Source organism: Dendrobates tinctorius, unplaced genomic scaffold (assembly GCF_039654945.1).
Source record: "Dendrobates tinctorius isolate UK_male_01 unplaced genomic scaffold, ASM3965494v1 ptg000223l, whole genome shotgun sequence".
Classification (NCBI taxonomy): Eukaryota; Metazoa; Chordata; class Amphibia; order Anura; family Dendrobatidae; genus Dendrobates; species Dendrobates tinctorius.
In genome coordinates this window covers 7286615-7311673 of record NW_027361890.1, presented here as the reverse complement: position 1 = coordinate 7311673, position 25059 = coordinate 7286615, and the positions used below count along the sequence as shown (strand labels likewise).

At 45.3% G+C, this 25059-nt stretch overlaps 2 protein-coding genes across 10 annotated transcripts in view; one reads left to right on the top strand and one right to left on the bottom strand.

Annotated features, from left to right (window-relative positions):
* The window catches only part of MYL9 (myosin light chain 9), an 86010-nt gene extending 78900 nt beyond the window's left edge, over window positions 1-7110 (bottom strand). Inside the window, exon 1 of one of the 3 annotated variants that reach the window (XM_073555300.1) lies at window positions 6974-7110. Coding sequence is in view for 1 of the 3 variants with exons in the window: in XM_073555298.1 (XP_073411399.1) it covers window positions 4304-4350 (47 nt within the window). In the remaining 2 variants the exon portion in view is untranslated. Of the gene's footprint in view, window positions 1-4303; window positions 4708-4963; window positions 5062-6973 lie in introns of those variants that run through there. The other 2 variants (XM_073555301.1, XM_073555298.1) reach the window with 2 other exon arrangements.
* LPIN3 (lipin 3) overlaps window positions 3011-25059 on the top strand; it is a 207052-nt gene continuing 185003 nt past the window's right edge. The window contains exons 1-2 of one of the 7 annotated variants that reach the window (XM_073555295.1): window positions 5102-5174; window positions 7007-7107. In XM_073555295.1, the coding sequence (XP_073411396.1) occupies window positions 5166-5174; window positions 7007-7107 (110 nt within the window). In that variant the 5' untranslated portion in view covers window positions 5102-5165. Of the gene's footprint in view, window positions 3097-5057; window positions 5175-6664; window positions 6918-7006; window positions 7108-25059 lie in introns of those variants that run through there. The other 6 variants (XM_073555288.1, XM_073555289.1, XM_073555293.1 and 3 more) reach the window with 6 other exon arrangements.

Genomic DNA, 25059 nt, shown 5'->3' with positions numbered 1-25059 from the left:
ACCCTTTCTAACCTTTGTGCAATCCATACTGGGCCTAACACCGTCTGAGCCTGCCTCCTGAGACATATATTTTGAATGTGTACGCTATCCATACATGTTATCCGGGGATACGGTACCCTTTCTAACCTTTGTGCAATCACGTGCAATCCATACTGGGCCTGACACCGTCTGAGCCTGCCTCCTGAGACATATATTTTGAATGTGTACGCTATCCATACATGTTATCCAGGGATACGGTACCCTTTCTAACCTTTGTGCAATCACGTGCAATCCATACTGGGCCTAACACCGTCTGAGCCTGCCTCCTGAGACATATTTTGAATGTGTACGCTATCCATACATGTTATCCGGGGATACGGTACCCTTTCTAACCTTTGTGCAATCACGTGCAATCCATACTGGGCCTAACACCATCTGAGCCTGCCTCCTGAGACATATATTTTGAATGTGTACGCTATCCATACATGTTATCCGGGGATACGGTACCCTTTCTAACCTTTGTGCAATCACGTGCAATCCATACTGGGCCTGACACCGTCTGAGCCTGCCTCCTGAGACATATATTTTGAATGTGTACGCTATCCATACATGTTATCCAGGGATACGGTACCCTTTCTAACCTTTGTGCAATCACGTGCAATCCTTACTGGGCGTGAGAACGGCTGGCGAGCTGTTAAGCAAGATAGAGCACCTGTCCAGACAAGTACAGGGATTCCCTAGCGAGGAGACTTATTTGATTGTTTTCAATGTTGGGACAGCAATTTTTGGGGAGCACTATACTCTGGAGAATGACAGATGGGGCCCACCATACACTGGAACATTCCAAAGGTGGACATCAGACACTGGAGCAGCATTTACAGGGCCCATTATACACTAGAGCATTAGAAATGGGGCCCATTATGTTTGGAGCATTATTTGGGCCCATAAGACAGTGGAGCTTCATCCATGGGGACCAACATATACTGTAGCATTATGTGGAGCTCATCATATACTGTTTCAAACATTATATGGGACCAATGATTCTGTATGGAGAAATAGATGGGCCTCGTCATGAGATGTAAAAAGTGAGGTATTTTTCATTGTACTATACCGCTATTTCTCTGCCGTATCGGAGCATGATGAGTTGTGGTATGTGTTAAAGGGGCGCTCTTTCGCCCAGGGCACATGAAAACCTGCAGCCAGCCCTCCCCCCCCACAAATTTAGCCAAATAACCCCCATTTTTCAGTGCGTAACTTGTATTATGAAGTTAATTAAGGTTGACAAGCTTAAGTAAGAAGAATTGATGCTTTTGGCATTCAAATGGGCACTGTAGGTGTGTTTCCTGTCCTCCTCTCACTGCCGACTTTTATTCCCCATTGACTTACAGTGGGTTTCGTGTTTCGGGACGACCCCGACTTTTCCCTATAATCGGACGATCTTGCTCGACCCGACTTTTGGAAAAGTCGGGTTTCACGAAACGAAACGCGACCCTAAAAAACCAAAAGTCGCTCAACTCTACTTATAACTTCCTAACAAAAAAAAATTTTGGTTCCAAAATTGTGCTGATGTAATGTAAACATGTGGGAAATGTTAGTTATCAAGTTTTTTGTGTGCTGTATCTCTGTGATTTAAGGGCAAAAAAATTCAAAGTTGGAAAATTGCGAAATTTTCAAAATTTTCGCCAAATTTCCGTTTTTCTCACAAATAAACGCAAGTTATTTGAATGAAATTTTACCACTAACATGAAGTACAATATGTCACGAGAAAACAATGTCAGAATCACCGGGATCCATGGAAGCGTTCCAGAGTTATGACCTCATAAAGGTACAGTGGTCAGAATTGTAAAAATTGGCCCGGTCATGAACGTGCAAACCACCCTTGGGGGTGAAGGGGTTAATGACAGTTGCCCTGTCGCACAGCAGTGCCCTATTCTATATTTGACTCCAAAGCTTCATAATCTTAGACAAACCACAATTTTTACCATAAGGCCACGTTCACGCATTCAGTATTTGGTCAGTATTTTTCTTCAGTATTTGTAAGCCAAAACCAGGAATGGGACAATCAGAGGAAAATTATAATAGAGACACGTCACCACTTCTGTATTTATCACCCACTCCTGGTTTTGGCTTACAAATACTGAGGTAAAATACTGACCAAATACTGAATGTGTGCACATGGCCTAATAGAAACACGTCACCACTTCTGTATTTATCACCCACTCCTGGTTTTGGCTTACAAATACTGAGGTAAAATACTGACCAAATACTGAATGTGTGCACATGGCCTAATAGAAACATGTCACCACTTCTGTATTTATCACCCACTCCTGGTTTTGGCTTAAAGATACTGAGGTAAAATACTGACCAAATACTGAATGTGTGCACATGGCCTAATAGAAACATGTCACCACTTCTGTATTTATCACCTACTACTGGTTTTGGCTTAAAGATACTGAGGTAAAATACTGACCAAATACTGAACAGTGTGCACATGGTCTAATAGAAACACGTCACCACTTATGTATCTATCACCCACTCCTGGTTCTGGCTTACAGATACTGAGGTAAAATACTGATCAAATACTGAACACTGTGCACATGGCCTAATAGAAACACGTCACCACTTCTGTATTTATCACCCACTCCTGGTTTTGGCTTAAAGATACTGAGGTAAAATACTGACCAAATACTGAATGTGTGCACATGGCCTAATAGAAACACGTCACCACTTATGTATCTATCACCCACTCCTGGTTTTAGCTTACAGATATTGAGGTAAAATACTGACCAAATACTGAATGTGTGACCGTGGCCTAATAGAAACACGCCACCACTTCTGGATTTATCACCCACTCCTGGTTTTGGCTTACAAATACTGAGGTAAAATACTGACCAAATACTGAATGTGTGACCGTGGCCTAATAGAAACACGTCACCACTTCTGGATTTATCATCCACTCCTGGTTTTGGCTTACAGATACTGAGGTAAAATACTCAAATACTGAATGTGTGACCGTGGCCTAATAGAAACACGCTACCACTTCCGGATTTATCACCCACTCCTGTGTGCAATATACTGACTAAGTACTGAAAGTGTGAACGTGGCCAAAGAGTTGAGGTATGTGCACACGTTGCCTTTTTCACATGGATTCCACTTAAAAAAAAAAAAAAAAGCACTTAAAAAATGCTATAAAGAATTAACATGTGAAGTGTTTTCCCATCTTTTTGAGCCTCTTGTAACCACTTGGAAAGCAATGGAGCAGCTACAATTGACTGATCCATTATTCAGGTGGTTGTCATTTTAGGAGGCAAAAAACAACCTTAGGCCGGTTTCGTACAACCGTTTATTTCCAGTACCAGAAAAAACGGTACCGGAGATATCCGTGTCCGTGTGTTGTGAATGTAATACTTGCGGCACATGCGCCGCCCTTGTGTGGTATCAGTACCACACGGATGGTCACCAGGGAAGAAGCACTGTAGTAGGCTGATGAGAGTTATATTAAAGTCAGAACGATGACAGCAGGTGGGGGCTTTTGGGACTATTACACCCATCATCCGACACCTGCTGCCACTAATAAGGCTGTGTTCACACACAGCGTTTTTTTTCGCGGTTTTTCCAGCGGATTTGCCAAAAAATCCGCGGGAAAAGCGCGAAAAAGAAGCTTCCCATTCATTTATATGCATTTAGCACTTTTTGTGCACATTGATGCGTTTTTTTTACCGCGAAAAAACCGCATCACGGTAAAAAATGCAGCATGCTCATTAATTTCGCGTTTTTTTCCGCGTTTCTGGCTTTTTCCATGTGTCTAGAAACTGCACGGAAAAAAAAATGTGCAAAAATCGCGGTAAAAACGCGCGGTTTCTGGGAAGGGAGTCCTGTTTTTCAGCAGAAAATTTCTGCTACGTGTGCACTTAGCCTAACAGTGACAGCAGGAGCAGGGGTTTTCCTCAGCCGACACCTGCTATCTAATGAAATAAATGAATGAAAAACCCTACGTGGGTTCCCCCTATTTTCTTGAACCAATCAGGCAAAACTGACAGTTGGGGGCTGCAACCATCAGCTGTCAGCTTCAGCAAGGTTGGTTAGGTTGCGAGTACAGTGAACACTGTATGATGCACCGCTGAGAACAATGATATTTTAGGCTGCGCAAAGGATCATTTCATCTAATGAATAAGTATTTTTTTGTTCGTTTATCAGGTGATCAGCAGACTGTTCCCAGGCCAAATGAGTAACTCTTACACAATTATCTTGCAGTGTAAATGCCCCTTTAGACCCCCTCGATATGATCCTACTCTTATGCCATCATCCACACTGTTCTACTCACCTCACAAGCAGTTCTCCAACAGTACATTTTCTAAAAAAAAAGCCCATTCTAATATCAGATACTTCCACACTGCCTGCTCTGGACAGACCAATGAACAAAAACGCTTATTTTTTCAAAAGTGTTATTCACCCCTTTTTTTTAACTTTCCCAAGGACCTGGGATTGCTCTAAATAGAAAAAAAGCACATTTTCATCTACGATTCCACGTCACTCCTCTGTGCTACTGCCTTGGTCCCCCCTTTTGGTCTTTTCCGACGTTATTGGCGTGTGACCACTGCAGTCAGTGGCAGCAGAGGCGACCAACGCATTACGGTTGAGGCTATCGATTGACTGCAGAGGTCGTGTGCCAACTACTTTGGAAGATGAAGCAGTCCAGTTGAGAACTATTACTTTTAGGCAGGCCCTGATTGGTAATATGCCCAACCGGGCATTTTCCCGCTGGGCCGCTGTCATGTGGGCTGCGGGCGGTCATCTGGCCGCTTGCCAGCTGATGCTCCACTGGCCTGGCTGTTGTTCCTGCCGCCGGCCCTCTCTGCGGGCACGACGGTTATAGTTTCCAACCCTCCTGGGATTTTTCTATCCCTCACTGCAGGGAGATAAGCCGCCGCCACGCCCGCCCCCCATCCTCGCCCTAGCATGAGACCCCCTCGCAGCCACTCACAGCGTCGCTTGCCTGCTCTCTTCTCTGTACACAGGACCTGTGATGAGGTCACAGGAGAGGAGGAGTCAGGGGTCACATGATCAGGAGTCTTTGTCCAGACCCCTGACTCCGCCCCTCCTGTGACCTCATCACAGGTCCTGTGTGCACAGCCCTGCCTCTTGATGTCTGCAGAACTCTGCTGTGCTGGTTGTCATGGAGCTGGATGAGGGAAGTATGTGTGGGTTCAGGAGGGGTTTACAGGGTAGATGTAGCAGAGCCCCGTGTGCGCGAGGTGCACGGAGCGGAGCCGCGTGTGTATGGGATGTGCGGAGCGGAGTCAAGTGTATATAAAGCAGGCTTTTCCAACGGACACAGGAGTACACGGCGGAGCCCCGAGGAGCATTTTAAAACTCGCACATGACTCTCCACTGGAAGTGATGTGCTGGAAGCTGACTGGAAATGAGATAATTTCATGAGGAGATTGTGACGGAACTAGGAATGCTTCAGATCCATCACAGTGTCCTCCTCCAACAGCAGGATCTCCCTCTTCCCCTTCTTCAAACCTTGGGAGGTATGATAGGGGCGGCTATGACCAGGGGGTCTGGTTCCCCAATGGATAGCAGTTCTGCCAGGAATTCTGTCACTGTGCGTACAAAAGAGGACAGAGCTTTGGGAGGAATACTGCAACTAAAAGCAATAAATAGGACTGAGCTGAAATACTGGGCACAGCTGTGACTACATGTTATATAGTCGTGTTAATCTCCTCTCACTTCTTGTAACCTACAAGTGTACAAATATATTATATAGCCACCATGTGACTAGTGGGCCTGTGTAACTTCAAATGCCAGGGCTGAATTTTAGTCCCAGTCCGGCCCTGCTTTTAGGGCTCATACACACTGGCGAGTGACTCGCACGATTCTCGTGCGAGTCTATCACATGAAAACCCGGCACTCGGACAGGAGCGTGCAGCTGCATAGAAATACATGTAGCCACACGCTCCGGTCCGCGGCAGTGCCAGGTTTTCGTGCGAGTCTCTCGCAAGTGATTATGAGCCCTTAGAGCAGGGTTCCCCAACTCCGGTCCTCAAGGCCCACCAACAGATCATGTTTTCAGGATTTCCTTAGTATTGCCCAGGTGATAATTGTATCACCTGTGCAATACGAGGGAAATCCTGAAAACATGATCTGTTGGTGGGCCTTGAGGACTGGAGTTGGGGAAGCCTGCCTTAGAGCACTCATGTCCATTGCAAAATTAAAAAAAAAGCGGGTAGAAAACCTCTTCACGTCCCCCAACACTGCACCTCTATTTGCTGCTACAAATTGCCTTGCTGACCTTCCTGGACATCTCATTGCTGCCAGAGACTACAGATCTAGCACTAAGCCACCACACCAGCTCTCACAGGCAATTATAGAGACAGCAGGGCCTCTCCTAGCTGCAGAGCATTAACTATTTATGTACCATGTCGTTGGGTTACATGTGAAGTCTCAATAATGTCTCAGGGACAGAACTAGGTTAAGATATTTGCAACGTATAATTTTATCCTCGTCGCAATCCCTTATAACATATCTAGACTGTCAAAAAAGGTGAGGCAAGCCTCACGCCAGGTCTGACCTGTCCTACACGTGCGACATTCCTACAAGACGTAATTCTGCCTTCCGAAGTTCATCGCTGCACCTCCCAGATATAACGTACGAGTTGCACCTCCACCACACCCCTGAAACGAAAAGCTTCAAACGTTTCTTAGGGTATATTCATACTGTGGGTTTTGTAACCCTTGAAAATCCACAAAAGATTAAATCCTTCACGGGATTAACGAATCCAACATGTGTCTTATTGAGGTCGAACAGAACTTTGCTGATCAAGGAAGAGCTGCCTAAAATCCCCTATTACATACCCCTCGGATAAACTTACCCTTACCTTTCCCCAAATTTACCAAACCTAAATTTATCGTTCGTCCCTTCATCTGCTACAAAAGGTTGGTTAATCCATGCGCTATCGCTATGTTTTATATATTTGGTGGTCGATACTTACTGGTACCTGTCTCTGTGTGCTTCTCACTTCCAGTATGAGCAATGCAGTAGGCGGACACGTATGAGATCATGTGGGACAGGTAAAGGGAGGGACCCAGGAAGATGCAGGACAAAGTATAGGAGCAGATACATAAGGTGAGGCTTTCTACGTATTGGGGCTGGGGGTACGAAAACTCCTTTTATATTCACTCTTTTAACACTGACCTATTGGCGTTCCTATTCCTGATATTTTATAACAGGTTCTGTGTTTTTAGAAATATTACTGTATACGAGTAGTGCTTTGTATTATTAATATACTATAAATCAGGGAAACATTTACATTCGCCCGTCTACCTAAATGACATATGTACTTGCGTCCCCATGGATGTATTGCTCGACCCCCTTGATCATTGCTCAAGGTTTAAATGAAAGCAACGAATGGTTACAATAGCAATACTGGCAGAACTCGAAATCCAGAGCACGCGTGCCTGCAGACTTTCCTGAGTGCCTGTGGCCGTGTACGTTCTTCTGAGTAGGACATTGTTATTTTAGATGAATAATGGCAATTCTGCTATTTGTAGTTCAACACACACTTGTAGCTTTCAATAAAGAAGTAAGAGTCGTCTTGTAGAATATTTAGCTATGGGAACGGTAATTTTGCCTCAAGAGATCACACACTATAGGGAACATCAGGTAAAGCCATATGGTGCAAAGAGTTTATATACTCTTGTGCTGAGAATATCCAGCCCCATTGGTAGGAAGCTGCTTAGCTTCCATGCACTGCTGTACTGGATCCACTGAGAGTGAATGGTGGCTCAGTGGTTAGCACTGCAGCACTGGGGGCCTGAGTTCAAATCCCACCCAGGACAGCATCTGTAAGGAGTTTGCGTGGGTTTCCTTGGGATACTCTTGTTTCCTTCTACACACCAAAGATATATCGGTAGTGATACTGACCGATACCAGTGACGATATGATGTCTGTAAAGCATTGAGTGAGTAAAATACCGTAAGTATTATTCACAATAAATCTGTTGAAAAACTCTGTTGTGCACTCCAGCAGAATCTGTCTGTATTTTCCATGTGTATATATAGCGAAAATACAGTCAGATTCTGATGGAGTGTGCAAAATAATTTTTTTTTTAACATTTTGTCAATGTTAACTAAATAAAAGACCGCATACCTACTTGTGTGCACCTGGATTTACCATATCAATCACCAGCAGCTTCCTGTGATTTCATCTGTCTGAGGTTCCACGGACCTGCAGCAGCTAAGTTTCTATGCAATAACATTGTTGTGTGAACACAACCGGACCAGATCAGCATAATCTTTTATAATACCTAATTGTCATCCGGATAAGATCCTATTGCGCTTTTTTTTATTCCTAGTTTTATATGAAAATAATTTTTCATCACATCCTTATGAAGTGACATATGGAAATCATATTATGGCCCATTCAAAATGAATCTGTAATATGCCCATGTCCATAAGCTGTAAGGGTATGTTAATAAAATGTGGTTGGGGGGTCCCACCTTAGTGGGCCTATCGCACATAGCGAGATCGCTGATTTTGTGACGCATCAGTGATCTCGCTGTGTGTGGCACACATCAGCGACCGGGTATCGCTGATCATGCAGGAATGTCCTGGGCCATTTTTTGATTGTTGGTCTCCTGCTGGCCAGTACGCATCGCTGCGTGTGTCAGCAGGAGACCAGCGATTAGCGAGCTCACAGCGCTGTAAGCAGACGCTGGGAGCTGGTATCCAAGGTAAATATCGGGTAACTAAGCGCGCGCGGTGCTTAGTTACGTGCTGTGTACCTTGGATACCAGCGTGCTCGCGCTGGGAGCTGGTATCCAAGGTAAACAGCGGGTAACTAAGTGCCGCGTGCGCTTAGTTACCCGATATTTACCTTGGATACCAGCTCCCAGCGTGAGCACGCTGGTATCCAAGGTACACAGCGGGTAACTAAGCGAAACGCGCGCTTAGTTACCAGATATTTACCTTCGATACCAGCGTCCTCGCTGGTCCTGATCGCTGGTGAGATCTGCCTGTTTGACAGCTCACCAGCGATCATGTAGCGATGCACCAGCGATCCTGACCAGGTCGTATCGTTGTCGGGATCGCTGGTGCATCGTTTGGTGTGACGGGACCCTTAGGGTATGATAACCCAGGTCATGTATGAAGCAAATTTTGTGAGGCTTACATTAAAATTCTGATTACGTGAGGTTGTACTGGACTCTGAAAGGGAAACAGACATGACAGAGTTGGGGCGGGAAATTAAGTGAAAGGTGGATGAAATATGCAAAGGGAGTGATTAATGTAAGAGGAGAGGCTATTGGGACCACCAGTATGGAAGGAGGGACTTTAGGGCAGGGGATAGCACGGAGAAAGTATATAATGGGATGTCCGGGATGAAAGCAGCCATTTTAGGCGCATCCCTGAAGGAAACAATGTCCCAGCCACCCTTCCTTGTTTTATATTGGAGATTGTTGTTACCTGAGTCAGAATGGGGACTATGGGGATGGGAAATTGAAAATGTTATTAATTATGTCTCCTTATGTTTGAATTGTTTAGTAAGTATATTATGTCACAGCATTGTGGCAAAAGGCGGAGTGGGTCCTCGAAGTTGGTGCATGTGGTTAGTGGCAGTGGCAGATGGTGGGATGGGAACAAATAAGGTTCTGGACCCCCAAATGGAATCTATTAAGTGGTGGCAGGTAGTGGAACCCTTGTGTTAAGGGAAAGGAAGGGCTCGTTGGTGGTGGAGTAAGTTTATAATGCCAGGTTGGCTCACAGCTGCCTCGGAGCTAGAGATAAAATAATCAGTTGGTTATATACAGACTGTCTGTCACAGATCAGGGGCTTCGAGGCCCATTCCCCAAGTTTCATCTGTTATACTTGTTGTTTGTTATAATAAAGGCTGCTGTGGCCATTTTATATCCATCCTGGTCTGTAGTTTATTTTAGGGGAAATGGGATGGAAGGTATGTTTAGTGGTGACATCACACATAACTTACCAATACCCTTTCTCATGTCAATTTTTGCTGCAGACATCACTGCAAATTACATCTTTTGCAATGTAAGGAGTGAAATACAATACTCAATGAAATCCACAACCAGTTTTGATGCTGCAGATTTCACTCCTGGATTTTTGGTGTGACCTGTGTGCACATGTGAGGGAAGGCCAGGGCCGTAGTCATGGCCGAGGACACCGGTGTACTTGTGCCCTCGCCTCCCATCACATGAATATAGTGTCCATTACTCTGCATACCTGTGGCTTCACTTTCTGGACCATTAGGGTCCTTTCTGCGCTGCTGAAGGCTCCCTACCTATAGACGGTTCCTCATAAATAGAGACACAGTCCATTTCAACTTTCAAATGAACAACTTTACTGATTTCTTTACGCAGCACATCTATATTCTTCACAGCATTAACAACAGGTTCCACATTGCACACTTCTTCCTCTTTCCCTGCACTTCTCTCTCTGTCACACAGCACGTAACTGGGTCGGACAGTATCATACGGTTCCTCATCGTCCTCCCTGTTCAGTTCTGCTATGGTTAGACGTTCCCTAGTCTGTTTTGCCCCAGACATGAGAGTATCAACCTCTGAAGTCAGCTGCCACATGGTGAGCAACCTGCCCTTCTGTACTGTCTCCTGCGGTGATGCAGCGTCCTCGCGGTCCAAACTCACTGCATCTGGGAGTTCCATCAGCCGTTTCACCCCAGATCTGAGGGCATCAGCCCATGCAATAAGTTGCCCCATTATGGAGCCACCTTCCAACACTGCTGCTGTTCTAGCCTGGTGCTGCGGATGGCTGGGCTTCTCCCTTAACAAACGTTGCGAGGTCACTGCTATCATTTCGGGCTCTATAGCCCGTGCAGGCAGTTTGGGTACCCTGGCCTGACTGACTACTTTGAGGAATTTCTCCCTCTTTTAGCTGCAGCTGACCCCTCCTATGTTTAACTGGTTTCACTATACTATATTATATCTACTATACTGCCCCATCTAATGGCCAGAAATGGGTACTACACTTTCCCTAATAACAGGTACACAAAATAGCAATTATAAACATTACATTATGTACATAGCAGCATTATTATATCACTAAGGTAGAGAGTGTGATATTACACGGTCCCAGTACACCGCTTACACACACACCCTCAAAAAATATAGTTGTAGTGCCTGTTATTTATTAAAAAAGTCTTATTAACACAACAGTGGCACATTAGGCTTGATGATTATTGTTCACAATGAAAGCTGAAAGGGGATTTTCATCATTATGATATTGAAGACCTATCATTAGGATAGGGCATAAAAATCGTATAGGTGTGGCTTCCCAACCAAGGCTAAATAGAAACAGCAAATTTAGCTGAACAGCATGGGACAGGTTTACTGTGTAGTTCGCATTGAAGACAATAGGAGCTGAGCTGCAGTTCTCAGTAGCGACCATTACAGTGACAGAGCTGTGCTGTTCTGCTCCAGTTACTGCTCACATTTAGCTGCCACTGGAGAGGATAGCAATTCATCATGGAGGTATTTGGTGTTGATTCCCACCGATCTGATATTGATGACCTATCCCAAGGATAGGTCATCAATATCGTAAACTCAGAAAACTCTTATTAATTGCTGGTGACACCTTCTCTCTAACTTTCTCCCTATAGGTCTCCCTTTAACTCTCGCCAATTAGGCATCCTTCTTATACTCTTTGTCTAGGCCTCCTTGAAAATCACTACCCCTAGGTCTCCCGCTAAACCCTCCCCCTAGGTCACCCTCTGATACTTTTCCCCTCAGTCTCCCGCTGACATCCCCCCCATCGGTCTCTCTCTGACACCCTCCCCCTAGGTCTCCCGCTAACACCATACCCCTAGGTCTCCCTCTGACATCCTTCCTCTCTGTCCCCCTCAGATATCCTCCCCTTGTTTACCCACTAGAACGCTCCCTTTAGGTTACCCTCTAAGGGTGTGTGCACACACTGCGGATTCTGCTGCGGTTCCGGCCGCTGCGGGTCCGCAGCAGTTTTTGCTGCGGTGTACAGTACCATTATTCCCTATGGGAATACAAAACTGCAGTGCAGACAGTGCGGATTTTTCCGCGTGGTTTTTCTGCGGTTTTGAAACCGCAGAAAGAATTGACATGTCAGTTCTTTCTGCGGATTCCGCTGCGGTTTGCCATCTCCTCCATTGAGGAGATGAAAAACCAAAGGCCAAAACCGCAGACCGATCCGCAGGTAAAACCGCAGGTCTTTTGACCTGCAGATTTACCTGCGGATTTTACAAAATCCGCGCGGCCAAATCCGCACTGCAATCCGCAGCGTGTGCACATACCCTAACACCCCCCCCCCCAGGTCTCAATTGTACACGTTTTTAGGACTAGAGCAACAGGCCACTTACAGGTCTTAGGCTAGGTTCACACTATGCATTTTTGCTGCATTATTTTGATGCTTTTTTATGCTTATTTTCAACTGTGTTTTGCTGTATCAGCAAAACCTATGATATTTCAGAAATCTCATGCACACACATTGGTTTTTCTTGTCATCAGGATTTTGTGCTTTGCATTTTTTTTGGACATAGAGCATGTCACTTCTTTCAGCATTTTTTTTTTTTTAGAATTTTTCACCCATTGACTAGAATGGGTGGTTAAAAAGAACGCTGAAAAAAACGCACCAAAAGCACAGGTATCATGCTTTGCTGCGCTTTTTTGTGCCAAAACTTGATTCTTTGGAATAGGACTTTTTATCCAACACTAAACTTTATCAGCATGCACAAGAGGCAAATCTAGCATGCCAAAAACGCAGGAAAAACACAAGAAACACCAAGGAAAACATGCTTTTTTTCTGCAGCTTCTTTCCTGCCAAGAGATCAGGCTTTTCTGCAGAAGCCCAGTTGCTTTGATAGCAGCCTTCAGCTCGTCTGCATTGTTGGGTCTGGTGTCTCTCATCTTCCTCTTGCTAATACCCCATAGATTCTCTATGGGGTTAAGGTCAGGTGAGTTTGCTGACCAATCAAGCACAGTGAAACTGTTGTTTTTAAACCAGGTATTGGTAATTTTGGCAGTGTGGACAGGTCCCAAGTCCACTGGAGAATGAAATTTCCATCTCCAAAAAGCTTGTTGACAGAGAGAAGCATGAAATGCTGTAAAATGTCCTGGTAGATGGCTGTGCTGACTTTGGTCTTGATAAAACACAGTGGACCTACACCAGCAGATGACATGGCTCCCCAAACCATCACTGATTGTGGAAACTTCACACTAGACCTCCAGCAGCTTGGATGGTGGCCTCTCCACTCTTCCTCCAGACTCTGGGACCCTGATTTCCAAATGAAATGCAAAATTTCCTTTCATCTGAAAACACCACCTTGGACCACTGAGCAACAGTTCAGTTCTTTTTCTGTCTTGAATGCTGCAGCCAGGATCATATTCCTCACCAATCGTTACACCGATGCCTCTACCTTGTGCCAGTCATTACACTGGCTACCCATCCACTGCAGAATTCAGTATAAACTTATTACCCTCACCCACAAAGCCCTCCATGGCTCAGCACTACCCTACATCTCCTCCCTTGTTTCAGTATACCACCCTACCCGTGCCCTCCGTTCTGCTGATGACCTGAGGTTAGCATCCTCAATAGTCAGAACCTCCCACTCCCGTCTCCAAGACTTTACACGTGCCGCGCCAATTCTTTGGAATGCACTTCCCAGGTCAATACGATTAGTCCCCAATCCCCACAATTTTAAGCGTGCCCTGAAAACGCATTTATTCAGACTGGCCTATCGCCTCAACACATTAACCTAATCTATCCCTGTGTGGCACAGCCAAAAGTTTTACCATAACCAGATTTCCCGCATCATGTTCCCACATGCTTTATGCATCCATTAGCCCTCTGTGTCTGTACTGTTACACACTTAACATTATGGCTGGTCCATACAATCAAGGCAACTGTTACCACCCACCTTTCGTGTCTACCTCTTTCCTCATAGACTGTAAGCTTGCGAGCAGGGCCCTCATTCCTCTTGGTATTCGTTATAATCTACTGTATGTGATTATTGTTATGCTGTAATATCTATTGTCTGTACAAATCCCCTCTGAAATGTAAAGTGCTGCGGAATATGTCGGCGCTATAAAAATAAAATTTATTATTATTATTATTTTTCTCCTTGGCCCAGGTAAGGCCTGTTTCACACTTCCATTTTTTGGCATCAGTCAAAATCCCCCATTTGGGGGAAAAAACGGATCTGACGGATTTGCCTGACTGATCCGTCTTTTTCCCCATAGACTTATATTGGTGGCGGATTGTGACGGATGGCCTTCCGTTGGGTCCGCCATAAAATTGGCGCCCGTCAGGCAGAAAAAACGTCCCTAGGAACGTTTTTTGTCTGCGTCGAAAAGACAGCTGGTGACAGATCCGTCGCCTGGTATAATGGACGCCTATGGGCGGCGGATCCGTCCCAGGACGGGATCCGTTTTTCCAAACTGAGCATGCCCGGAAGAATTTCCCTTCCAAAAATTTAACCCCAAAATCCATTCTGGCACAGAAAAGTCTCTCTCTCGCTCTCTCTCATCATGTTCCTTTAATTTCGACGGATCCGTCATTCCGTCAAAACGGCGGATTTTGACTGATGGCAAGAAACGGAAGTGTGAAACAAGCCTAAGACGCTTCTGGTATTACCTATTGGTCATGAGTGGCTTGACACAAAGAATGTGACACTTGTAGCCCTTGTCCTGGATATGTCTGTGTGTGGTGGCTCTAGAAGCAATGACTCCAGCAGCAGTCCACTCCTTGTGAATCTCCACCAAATTTTTGAATGTCCTTTTCTTAACAATCTATTCAAGGCTGCGGTTATCCCGATTGCTTGTGCACCTTTTTGTACTACAGTTTTTTCCTTCCACTCAACTTTCCATTAATATGCCTGGATACAGCACTCTGTGAACAGCCAGCTTCTTTAGCAATGACCTTTTGTGGCTTATCCTCCTTGTGGAGTGTGTCAGTGACTGCCTTCTGGACATCTGTCAAGTCAACAGTCTTCCCCTTGATTGCGGAGCCTACTGATTAAGACTTAAGGTACTGTCACACTTAGCGATGCACCAGCGATGCCGACCAGCGATATGACGCGGTCAGGATCGCTGGTGCATCGCTAAGTGGTCGCTAGTGAGCTGCCACACAGGCAGATCTCACCAGCGACATCGCTGGGGACGGGGATCGCTACTTACCTGTCACACCAGGCGATCCTGACGTCCTCCCGCCCGGCTCCATGCGTCGCTCGTCGTCACAGCAGGAAGCGACGCAGGAAGCGGACGACGAGAAACGGTCCTGGACGTTCTCGCGCAATCAGCGATAAGCAGCGGGGGAGCGGGTCGTAGGTAAGTATCAGACATAGCGATATCGCTAGCAATATCGCTATAACGTCACAAGTTATAGCGATATTGCTAGCGATATCTCTTAGTGTGACAGTACCTTAAGGGACCTTTTTAAACGCTTATGAAACCTTTGTAGGTGTTTTTGGATAATTTTCTAATTTACTGAGATAATGACTTTTTTTTTTTTTTGGTTTTTGGTAAACCAATTTACCAAATGGCTGCAATGAAATAAAGAGAGAAAAATTTTAAGGGGTCTGAATACTTTCTGTACCCACTGTATGTCCAAATTGCCTTTTTTTCCTTTATTTTTGTGTTGTTCCAATACACACAGGAATTAAACATGTACAGCAAAACATCTGTAATTGCAACAATTTTCTGTGAGAAATACTTAATTTTCTGGAACAATTTCAAGGGTGCCAACACTTTCGACCATTACTGTATATATTACACATTTATATGTATTAGACATTTACCAGTAGATAAATAAAGAAAAAAAATATATATATATTTTATAATAATAATATATAATAATTAATCACATATAAACATTTTAGGCATCACTACACTTGCAATAGTCACAACTAATAATATAATGTTTAATAACATTTTTCACTCTCTGTGTATGCCACAAAGACAACATAAATAAAATACCAGTCTCTGTGATTTGGTAATCTTACCTCCAACAAAAAAGGAATAAAAAGCAAAGAAAAGCTACTCTATTGTCAAACAAAAGTAAACAAACCAATTTTTTTTTCTAAATAGTGTAACAAAAAACTTTATACATTTGGCATCACAAAGCTACCAGATACTATTACCGTATATACTCGAGTATAAGCTGACCAGAGTATAAGCCGATGCACCAAATTTTGCCACAAAATACTGGATAAGCTTACTGACTTGAATATAAGCCGGGTATGCATTGTCCCCTCATCCCTATCCTGGAATGCATGGCTCCACTGCCTCTGTCATTGTATGCATGGCTCCCCATCACTGTTCTTGTATGCACGGCTGTGCCTCCCATCCTTGTATGCATTGCTCCTATTAAAAAAAGAAACAAACCTCCTACTCACCTTGCTAAGCGCCCTCGCAGCATAACGTTCCGGCACTGGCAGCTCTTCCAGTAGAGCAATCACGTGACCCCCGCTCATTAAGGTAATGAATATTCACTCCACGCCTATGGGAGTGGAGAGGTATGCATATTCATTACTTTAATGAGCGGTCCCAAGTTATTGCTTGTTCGGAAATGCTGCTGGCGCCAGAACGAATGAGATGCAGCGAGGGCGTGCAGGAAGGTGAGCCACTGTGCTGGAAGTCGGCAGCTGCAACTGTGCATGCTATAAGAGAAATTATATCCACAGCCGCCGGCTCCTGCCTCTTTGACCCACTGCTCCGTCGCCCCCCCTCCCCTGCCGGCTCCTGCCTCTGTGACCCGCTGCTCCACTGCCCCCCCCCCGCCGACTTTCTGGGACAATCGACTTGTGTATAAGCCGAGGGGGTGGTTTTCAGTACAAAAAAATGTGCTGAAAAACTTGGCTTATACACGAGTGTATGTGGTAATTGCAAATTAAACCAAAGAAAAGGGGTTTTTATTCGATTCCACCCCACAAATAATTTTTGGCTATGCATAAGGAGAAAAAAAATGTGTATCCTGAAAAGCAGTTGAGGCTACAAGTGGTTAATACATAACATATTTTCTTCTAAATATCTGTTTGTTGGTCTATACATTTATAAGAAGCCATGTTAGCCAAAACACAGCAAAATTGTATTCAAACTGTATTTAAAATTGTATTCACAAATTAAATTTAAGTTAGCATCCCTTTTTTTGGCACATCAGTGAGGCTGTGCCAATAAGGTGCCCGTGTTGACTACATGACTGGCATTGATTGCTCTTGTGACATGGCACTGGGTCACATTTCACCAGTGCAGATATTAATTGTCTCTGTTACAGTCATGCGGGAAGGCTGCTTGCAAGGCTTTAAATCACTTATGCCAAGAAGCAGAGTATGCACAGTTTTGGTAATTACAAAAGACAGGGGCAGCACACCGGTGACCTGAGCCTTAAATAGACAGGAATATATAATGGCTTCATTGCTGCCAATTGCAGCATTTGCTGTTCTCTGGTGGCAGCATCGTGCTCGTCCAACGTTAATGGAATAACTGATTGCTGGTGATAGACTGAAAGACATAACCATATATAAGGGAATTTGGAACGTAGGGCCTTGGCAACCAGTCCATCAAATAGTCCCAAATTCTTAAGTGCACGGCTGTACTAGCAGTGAGCCGAGTGTTGTGAACAGAGTGTAAACTGTTGCCAGCACTATACAGCCATTCTGAGAAGTGATATCCAATAGACTCTGGAAAGATTTCCTGTGCCAGTGTGTGGTTGCAGCAAGAAGCCTTGAGAACTCGCGCAGGATGTGCCATTACTGATGACAGACTGCCTGGCCCAGCTGGGATTAGGATTGCAGGTTGGGAGGGGGCTGGTTGGTGCGTGGGAGGCTCAATGGGCTTTTATAGACTATGTTTGGAAGAGACTTGCGGCCTAGAGGTAAAAGCCGGTGACCCCTGCTAGCAGGTCCAGATTGATAATCTGCCCAGGCGGGCAGATACCCGCTGGTCCTGCGGCTCTGAGCTTCAAAATGGGTCGCCGACCATTTAAATCTTCAGCACAGGCCTTGGTGCGCGCATACTCTCCTCGGTGCACGTGCTGACCAGGGCCGCGTCGGCCCGCGTCACCTTGTGATCACGGCCCTAGTCAGTGCGGAAAAGCAGGAGAGTGCGCACCAGCATATCTCCCAACCATCCTGATTCTCACAGTACAGTCCCGTTTTTGACCCCCCCAACCCGCGCCCTGCCCGGGAGTTTATTTTTCCCACACTGCACTGAGCCGCACGCCCCCCCATGCACCCCATCCTCGCCCTCCCTCAGAGTCCCACCACAGCCTGCAATGATGTTGCTAGGCTGTTCTGTGGATGTGCGCACAGGACCTATGATGAGGTCCCAGGAGGGGAGGAGTCAGGGCTCACATGATCAGGGGCCTCGGTGTATGCAGGACTCTGCTGTGCTGGTTGTCATGGTGCTGGATGAGGGGAAGTTTATGGAGGGGTTTACAGGGTGGATGTGGCAGAGCTTTGTGTGTACGAGGTGTACGGAGCGGAGGCGTGCGTGTACGAGGTGTACAGAGTGGAGGCACACGTGTACGAGGTGTGTGGAGCGGAGGCGCCCGTGTACGAGGTGTGCGTAGCGGAGGCACGCATGTACGAGGTGTACGGAGCGGAGCCGTGCATGTACAAGGTGTACGGATCGGAGACGCGTGTGTACGGAGCGTGCAGAGCGGAGCTGTGTGTGTTCAATGTGTACAGAGCGGAGCCGTTTGTGTACGGGGTGTGCAGAGCGGTGCCGTGTGTGTTTGGTGTACGGAGCAAAGCCGCGTGTGTACGGGGTGTTCGAAACGGAGCCCTGTGTGTACGGAGCGGAGCAGAGCCATGTGTGTACGAGGTTTACGGAGTGGAGCCATGTGTGTACTGAGTGGAGCCGTGTGTTCGAGGTGTATGGAGCGGAGCCATGTGTATACGAGGTTTACGGAATGGAGCCATGTGTGTACTGAGTGGAACCGTGTGTGTGCAAGGTGTACGGAGCAGAGCGTGTGTACGAGGCATGCAAAGTGGAACCGTGTGTGTATGAGGTGTGCGGAGCCGTGCGTGTAGAAGGTGTATGGTGGGGAGCATTCATACCTACCAACCGTCCTGGATCCAGTGAGACAGTTCTGATTTTGAGAGTCTGCCCCGCTGTCCCGGCCAGCAGCTTACTTTTCCCGCGGACACAGGAGTACACGGCAGAGCCCTGAGGAGCACTTTAAAACTCGCATATGACGGTCCATCGGAAGTGATGTGCTGGAAGCTATCCGGAAATGAGGTAATTTCATGAGGAGATTGTGACGGAACCATGGAGGCACTTCAGGGAATGCTTCAGATCCATCACCATGTCCTCCTCCGACAGCGTGGACAGCAGGATCGCCTTGTAATCGAGGATGCTGGCCATGTGAGCGGATCATGATATGTCCTGCACCGGGAGGCTCCGGTGGGCATTACAATGGGAGCCGGGCTGCCATAGTATCTTTATAGAATCTTTCTTTCTCTCTCTGTTTCTTCATTTCTCTGTTCTTTCTTTCTCTCTGTTTCTCTCTCTGTTCTTTCTTTCCTCTCTCTCTTTCTTTCTCTCTGTTCTCTTTCTTCCCCCTCTTTCTTTCTTTTACTTCTTTCTTTCTCTCTCGGTTCTTTCTCTGTCTCTCTCTCTCTGTTCTTTCTTTCCCCTCTTTCTCTCTCTGTTTTTTCTTTCTCTCTCTGTTCTTTCCCCTCTTTCTTTTGCTCTCCCTCTGTTCTTATTTTCTGTCCACTCTTTCTTTCTCTGTTCTTTCTTTTTCTCTTTCTTTATCTGCTTTTTTTTCCCCTCTTTCTTTCTCTCTGTTGTGAGTTCATTTTCCCCTTCACCGTCGATGTCTGATGAACTTCCTCTTCTGGTGAAAGAAGGTAGTGAGGCTGGTTACCAAACACCTGATCTGGTAGATGATGACTGGGTTAGGCTACTTTCACACATCCGGTGTGTGGGGTCCGGCGGTGTGCGGCGAAAAGCCGGGCCGCCGGATCCGGCCTGCAGCCGTGACACCGGATGTGTATGCGGCGAGAGATACGGCTCGGACATTATTTAAAGGAGCCGCAGGACGAGGTGGACAGAGGCAGCCGATGAGAGACAGCTGCTGAAAGGGAGGGGAGGAGAGGATAGGAGAGGGGAGGAGAGGAGGGTGGAGAGAGAGAGACATGGGGGGTTAACACTTAGTGTCCAGGCGAGAGAATCTCTCTCTCTTGCCGGGCACTTGTGGGGTTAACCCCACAGAGAGATCTCTCTCTCTCACCCAGGCACTGTGAGTGTTAACCCCACAAGTGCCCGGCGAGAGAGATCTCACAAGTGTTCGGGTGACAGAGAGAGATCTCTCTCTCTCTCGCCGGGCACTTGTGGGGTTAATATTCACAGAGTTCGGGCATGCGCTGTGGAAAAAGCCGGTCCAGCGCTGACAAAAAACGTTGCAGGGAACGTTTTTTGCAGATGCCGGACGGCTAATTTATGCTGTGTCCGGCAACAACCGGACACGACGCATAACCATCTGGCACGATGCGGCGACCATGAAAGCTTATGGGACAAAACCGGATCCGGTGCTGGATCCGGTTATTAAAAATTTCGCCGCATCGTGCCGGATTACAAAAACCGGATGTGTGAAAGAGGCCTAACAGGAACTTCTGACTGGATATAAGGCAGCCGACGCCCTTCTGAGTTGCTGGTGATTTCTCTGCTGGATTCTTGGAGACCAGTCTGACTCCTGCTTCCCAAAGATAAGTTTTTGCTCTGCTTTTGAACTTTTTAGTTTTGTTTTGTTTACCTTGTTTTTTGGAGTTCAGCCATCCCCGGTCGGGGGTGTGCTGAGTTCCATTTTTGTCTCTGATCAGTTTGTCTCTTTGCTCTGTATTCAGAATTTACCTGAGTGCTGATATAGTCTTTTTGAAGTCCTAGCGACTTCAGGGCCTGTTTTTCCTATCAGACTGTTGGGACATTTTTTGGTAGGGTTTTTTACGGATTGCAGACAGCAGCTTTTCTATCCTGTCCTTTTTAGTTAGCTTGGGCCCCATCGTTTGCTCAACCTATTTCTATCTGTGCTAGTGTTTTCATCTTGCTTCACCATCATTATATGTTGGGGGCTGCCTATTGCTTTGGGGCCTGCTCTGGGGCAGTTTAGATTCCCCTTTCTTTCTTTAGGCCTATTTAGTTCTCCGGCTGTGATCGAGGGGTCTAGGGCATTGTAGGAACCCCCCACGGCTACTGTTAGTTGTTGTGGATAGGATCAGGGGTCTGCAATCCGATAGCTACCAACCTCTCCGGTTTTCTGGACTTAGCTTGTATTTTTGTTTTTTCCTCCTTCGGTGACTCATTCATAACATCTCTCTCTGTGTTCTTTATTTTTTCTTTCCCCTCTTTCTTTCTCTTTCTTTCTTTCTCTCTGTTCTTTCTTTCCCCTCTTTCTTTCTCTGTTCTTTCCTTTTCTCTTTCTTTCTCTTTTTCTCTGCTCTTTTTTTCTCCTCTTTCTTTCTTTCTTTTTTTTTTTTTTTCCAGTAAATATATTTATTGAAGTTTTAAACAGTAAAAGCAGTACAAAGAGCCGTTACCATGTACAGGGATAAACATTACATCTCTGTAAAAGCAGCACACTTATAGCCAAACAAGGACTCTGGCATATATAGGATACATGTTTGCTATCTTGAGAAACATCTCCAGATATGAACCTTATATACAAAGTAAATAACCTGTAAGAAAAGCAGTTATAGAGATTTCTCCTCTTTCTTTCGATCTCTCTGTGCTTTCTTTTTTATTTCCCCTCTTTCTTTCTCTCTGTTCTTTCTTTCCCCTCTTTCTTTCTCTCTCTCTGTTCTTTTTTTCTGTCCCATCTTTCTTTCTCTCTGTTCTTTCCCCTCTTTCTCTTTCTCTCTCTGTACTTTCTTTTCTATCTGTTCACTCTCTCTGTTCTTTCTTTCTTTACCCTCTTTCTTTCTCTCTGTTCTTTCTTCTTTCTCTCTCTCTCTGTTCTTTCTTCTTTCTCTCTCTGTTCTTTCCCCTCTTTCTTTCTCTCTGTTCTTCCTTGCTCTTTCTCTCTCTGTTCTTTCTTCTTTCTCTCTCTGTTCTTTCTTTCTCTCTCTCCTTTCTTTATTTCTTTCTCTCTGTGTTTTCACTCTTTCTGTTCTTTCTTTTCCTCAGTACCAGCCACTGTGCCCATAATGCCAGCCACTGTGCCCTCAATACCAGTCAGTGTGATTAGCAGTGCTAAATGGGTGTGGTTGGGCATGGACATGAGTGTGACTAGTTGTGAAATGGGTGTGGTCGGGGTGTGGCCTAAAGTTTGCCTTTGCGCGCTGTGCACCGCAACCTTTGTCCCTCTTTCCCTTCAAAAGTTGGGAGGTATGGCACCAGGGCCTGTGCAGAAGTTTGGAAAGTCCACCTCCCTCATCTGAAGCTTTCCCTGGGGCTTGTTCCTTCCTGTCCCGCAGTGTCCAGGGGGTGCATGCTGTGGTCGCGTTCATCACTCTCTTGTGTAAGTATATACTCTCTGTGTGACGTCACATGTGTATTCCATGTGCATGCTGCCTGTGCTCAGTATGGGGGGCTGTCTCCTGCTATGTGGAGCCATATGTAGGAGCGTAGACGGACTACTATTGCCAGCATGCCTTTCATCAGCCAGCTTGTAATGTGGCTTGTAGTACCACACATGGTAACTGTATAACACCTGGAGCAGCTGAACTTTTGTGCAATTTGTCTGGGAGCTTCATATGGCAAATCCATTAACCCCTCCATGTCTGGGCCATTATTATTATTATTTTTTTCAATTTTGTGCGACCTCATTCCATAAGCTTTTTCTTTTTCAGCATTTGGATCGCTTTATGGGACTTTGCCTTGCTTCGCTCGCGCTGTTGTCCATATTTATTGTGCTACAGAAAAACTAAACAGTTTTGCTTCTCTCATGCATCTTTTGCCGTCCACCATTCACCATGTGGCTGACGTGATGTTACATTTATTACATGTCCATCATTATTCTGGTTATAACTTTGTGTATTTTCCTATTTTTTTTATTGTACACTTTTTCCACCTACCGATTCTTCCCATCAGACTTTCACACATCGGAGTGCGGTCTGAATATAATCCGTTTTTCTCTTGTGTGGAGAAATTTAGAAAAAAAAGGTTAATCCGACAATACATGATGACAAACTAATTTTTTTTTTTTTCACGGACCCATTGACTTGCATTGGCGATTTGGATAACTGTCTCTACCAGTCCCCCCATAGACTATAATAGATACAAGTGCTCATGTTTAGCACTCATACGTGAAAACTGGACGCCTGAATAAAATCACTTTCTACTGAACAATGTGTCTTTAAGTGAACATTGTTTCTTTCTTAAGTAAACGTTAGTGAACTTGAATCTATGCTTTACTTCCACTTGGGACTACACAATGTGATCACTGTTCTCCGTATACAATGGGCAGAGTCTTCACCTCTTTAAGGCATCATTCACACGTCTGTGAAAACATGGTCCAGGTGTCGTCAGTGTTTTGGATCAGTTTTTCATCGCTGTCTGTTCCATGTGTCCTTTTTTCTTATTGATACAGGGGCCTGGCGGTTTATTGCTGCCAGCATCTGTTGCAGGAGACACCAGCAAAGCTCCTGTCCCCATCATCCAATGGATTTGGTTATTGATGTATTACTTTTGGACATGGGAGAATCAATTCCCAGGCATTCGGTCCATTGGCCAGGTCTGCAATTCTCCTTACTTCCTGCCATTCCCAGCTCCTCTTCGTTGGCCGCGTTGGCGAGACGGCATCATCGCAGCTTGACTCACATGTTGAGCTGAATCAAAAGAGGAGTCAGGAATTTGGGGAGCTAAGGAGATTCTTGGGCCTCCCATACAGAAGTCACAGATTACTGACCTGGCCAATGGACCGGAGTCCTGAAAATTGATTCTCCAATCTAATTACGTATTTGTAGGTGAAAACCAGACAGAAATCTTACACAGGAGACACTTGTAGCTCTTCACTTTTTCTGTGGTTTTTGCAAAATGCTTACTGAGATACTATGTAACAGTGGCCAATAACAGCAGCTAAACGATCGCCAATTAGCTATATAAGCCAGTAAGCAGTCATTTCATGGCACAGAACAATGACTGTTCTGTGTGCATAGGATATCATTGCACTCGGCAGCAAATGTACTGTTTACACAGGGTGATGTGCTGGCGAAAACGATCATTTTTAAGCAAGGTTAAAGAAGTTATCCAGGACTTTGATTATTTTTTCCTATGGTGCTAAGAACTTACAGGCAAGTAATTAACTCTCTGCCTGCTCTACCCAGCAACAATCTCTGTCGACTAAGAGCGATCACTAACCACCTTGCTGGCAATTCTCCTACTTCCAGTGAAGTCATGGAGTAGCTTCTCTAAGTACTCACCTGTAAGTTCTTCACCCCATAGCAATACATGGGCTCATTATACTGTATGGAGAACTATGTGGTACCCATAATACTGTGTGGAGCATTATATGGGGCTTATCCTGTATGGAGCAATATATGGGGCCCATTATACTGTATGGAGCATTTTATGGGGCTTATTAGTCTGTATGGAGCAAAATATGGGACTCATTATACTGTATGGAGCAATATATGGGGATTATTATTCTGTAAAGAGCATTATATGGGACTCATTCTGTATGGAGCAATATATGGGGCCCATTATACTGTATGGAGCATTTTATGGGGCTTATTATTCTGTATAAAGCAATATATGTGACCCATTATACTGTGTGGATCAATATATGGGGCTCATTATTTAGTATGGAGCAATATATGGGGCTCATTACTCAGTATGGAGCAATATATGGAGCTCATTTTTCAGTATGGAGCAATACATGGGGCTCACTATACTGTATAGAGGGCTATGTGGTAACCATAATACTGTGTGGAGCATTATATGGGGCTTATTATTCTATATGGAGCAATATATGGGGGACTCATTATACTGTATGGAGCAATAAATAGGACATGTTATTCTGTATGGAGCGCTATGTGGTGCCCAGAATACTGTATGGAGGACTATGTGGTGCCCATATTACTGTATGGAGGACTATACTATCTGATTCATGACCTTTTGTAGAATGTACAATAGTTATCACT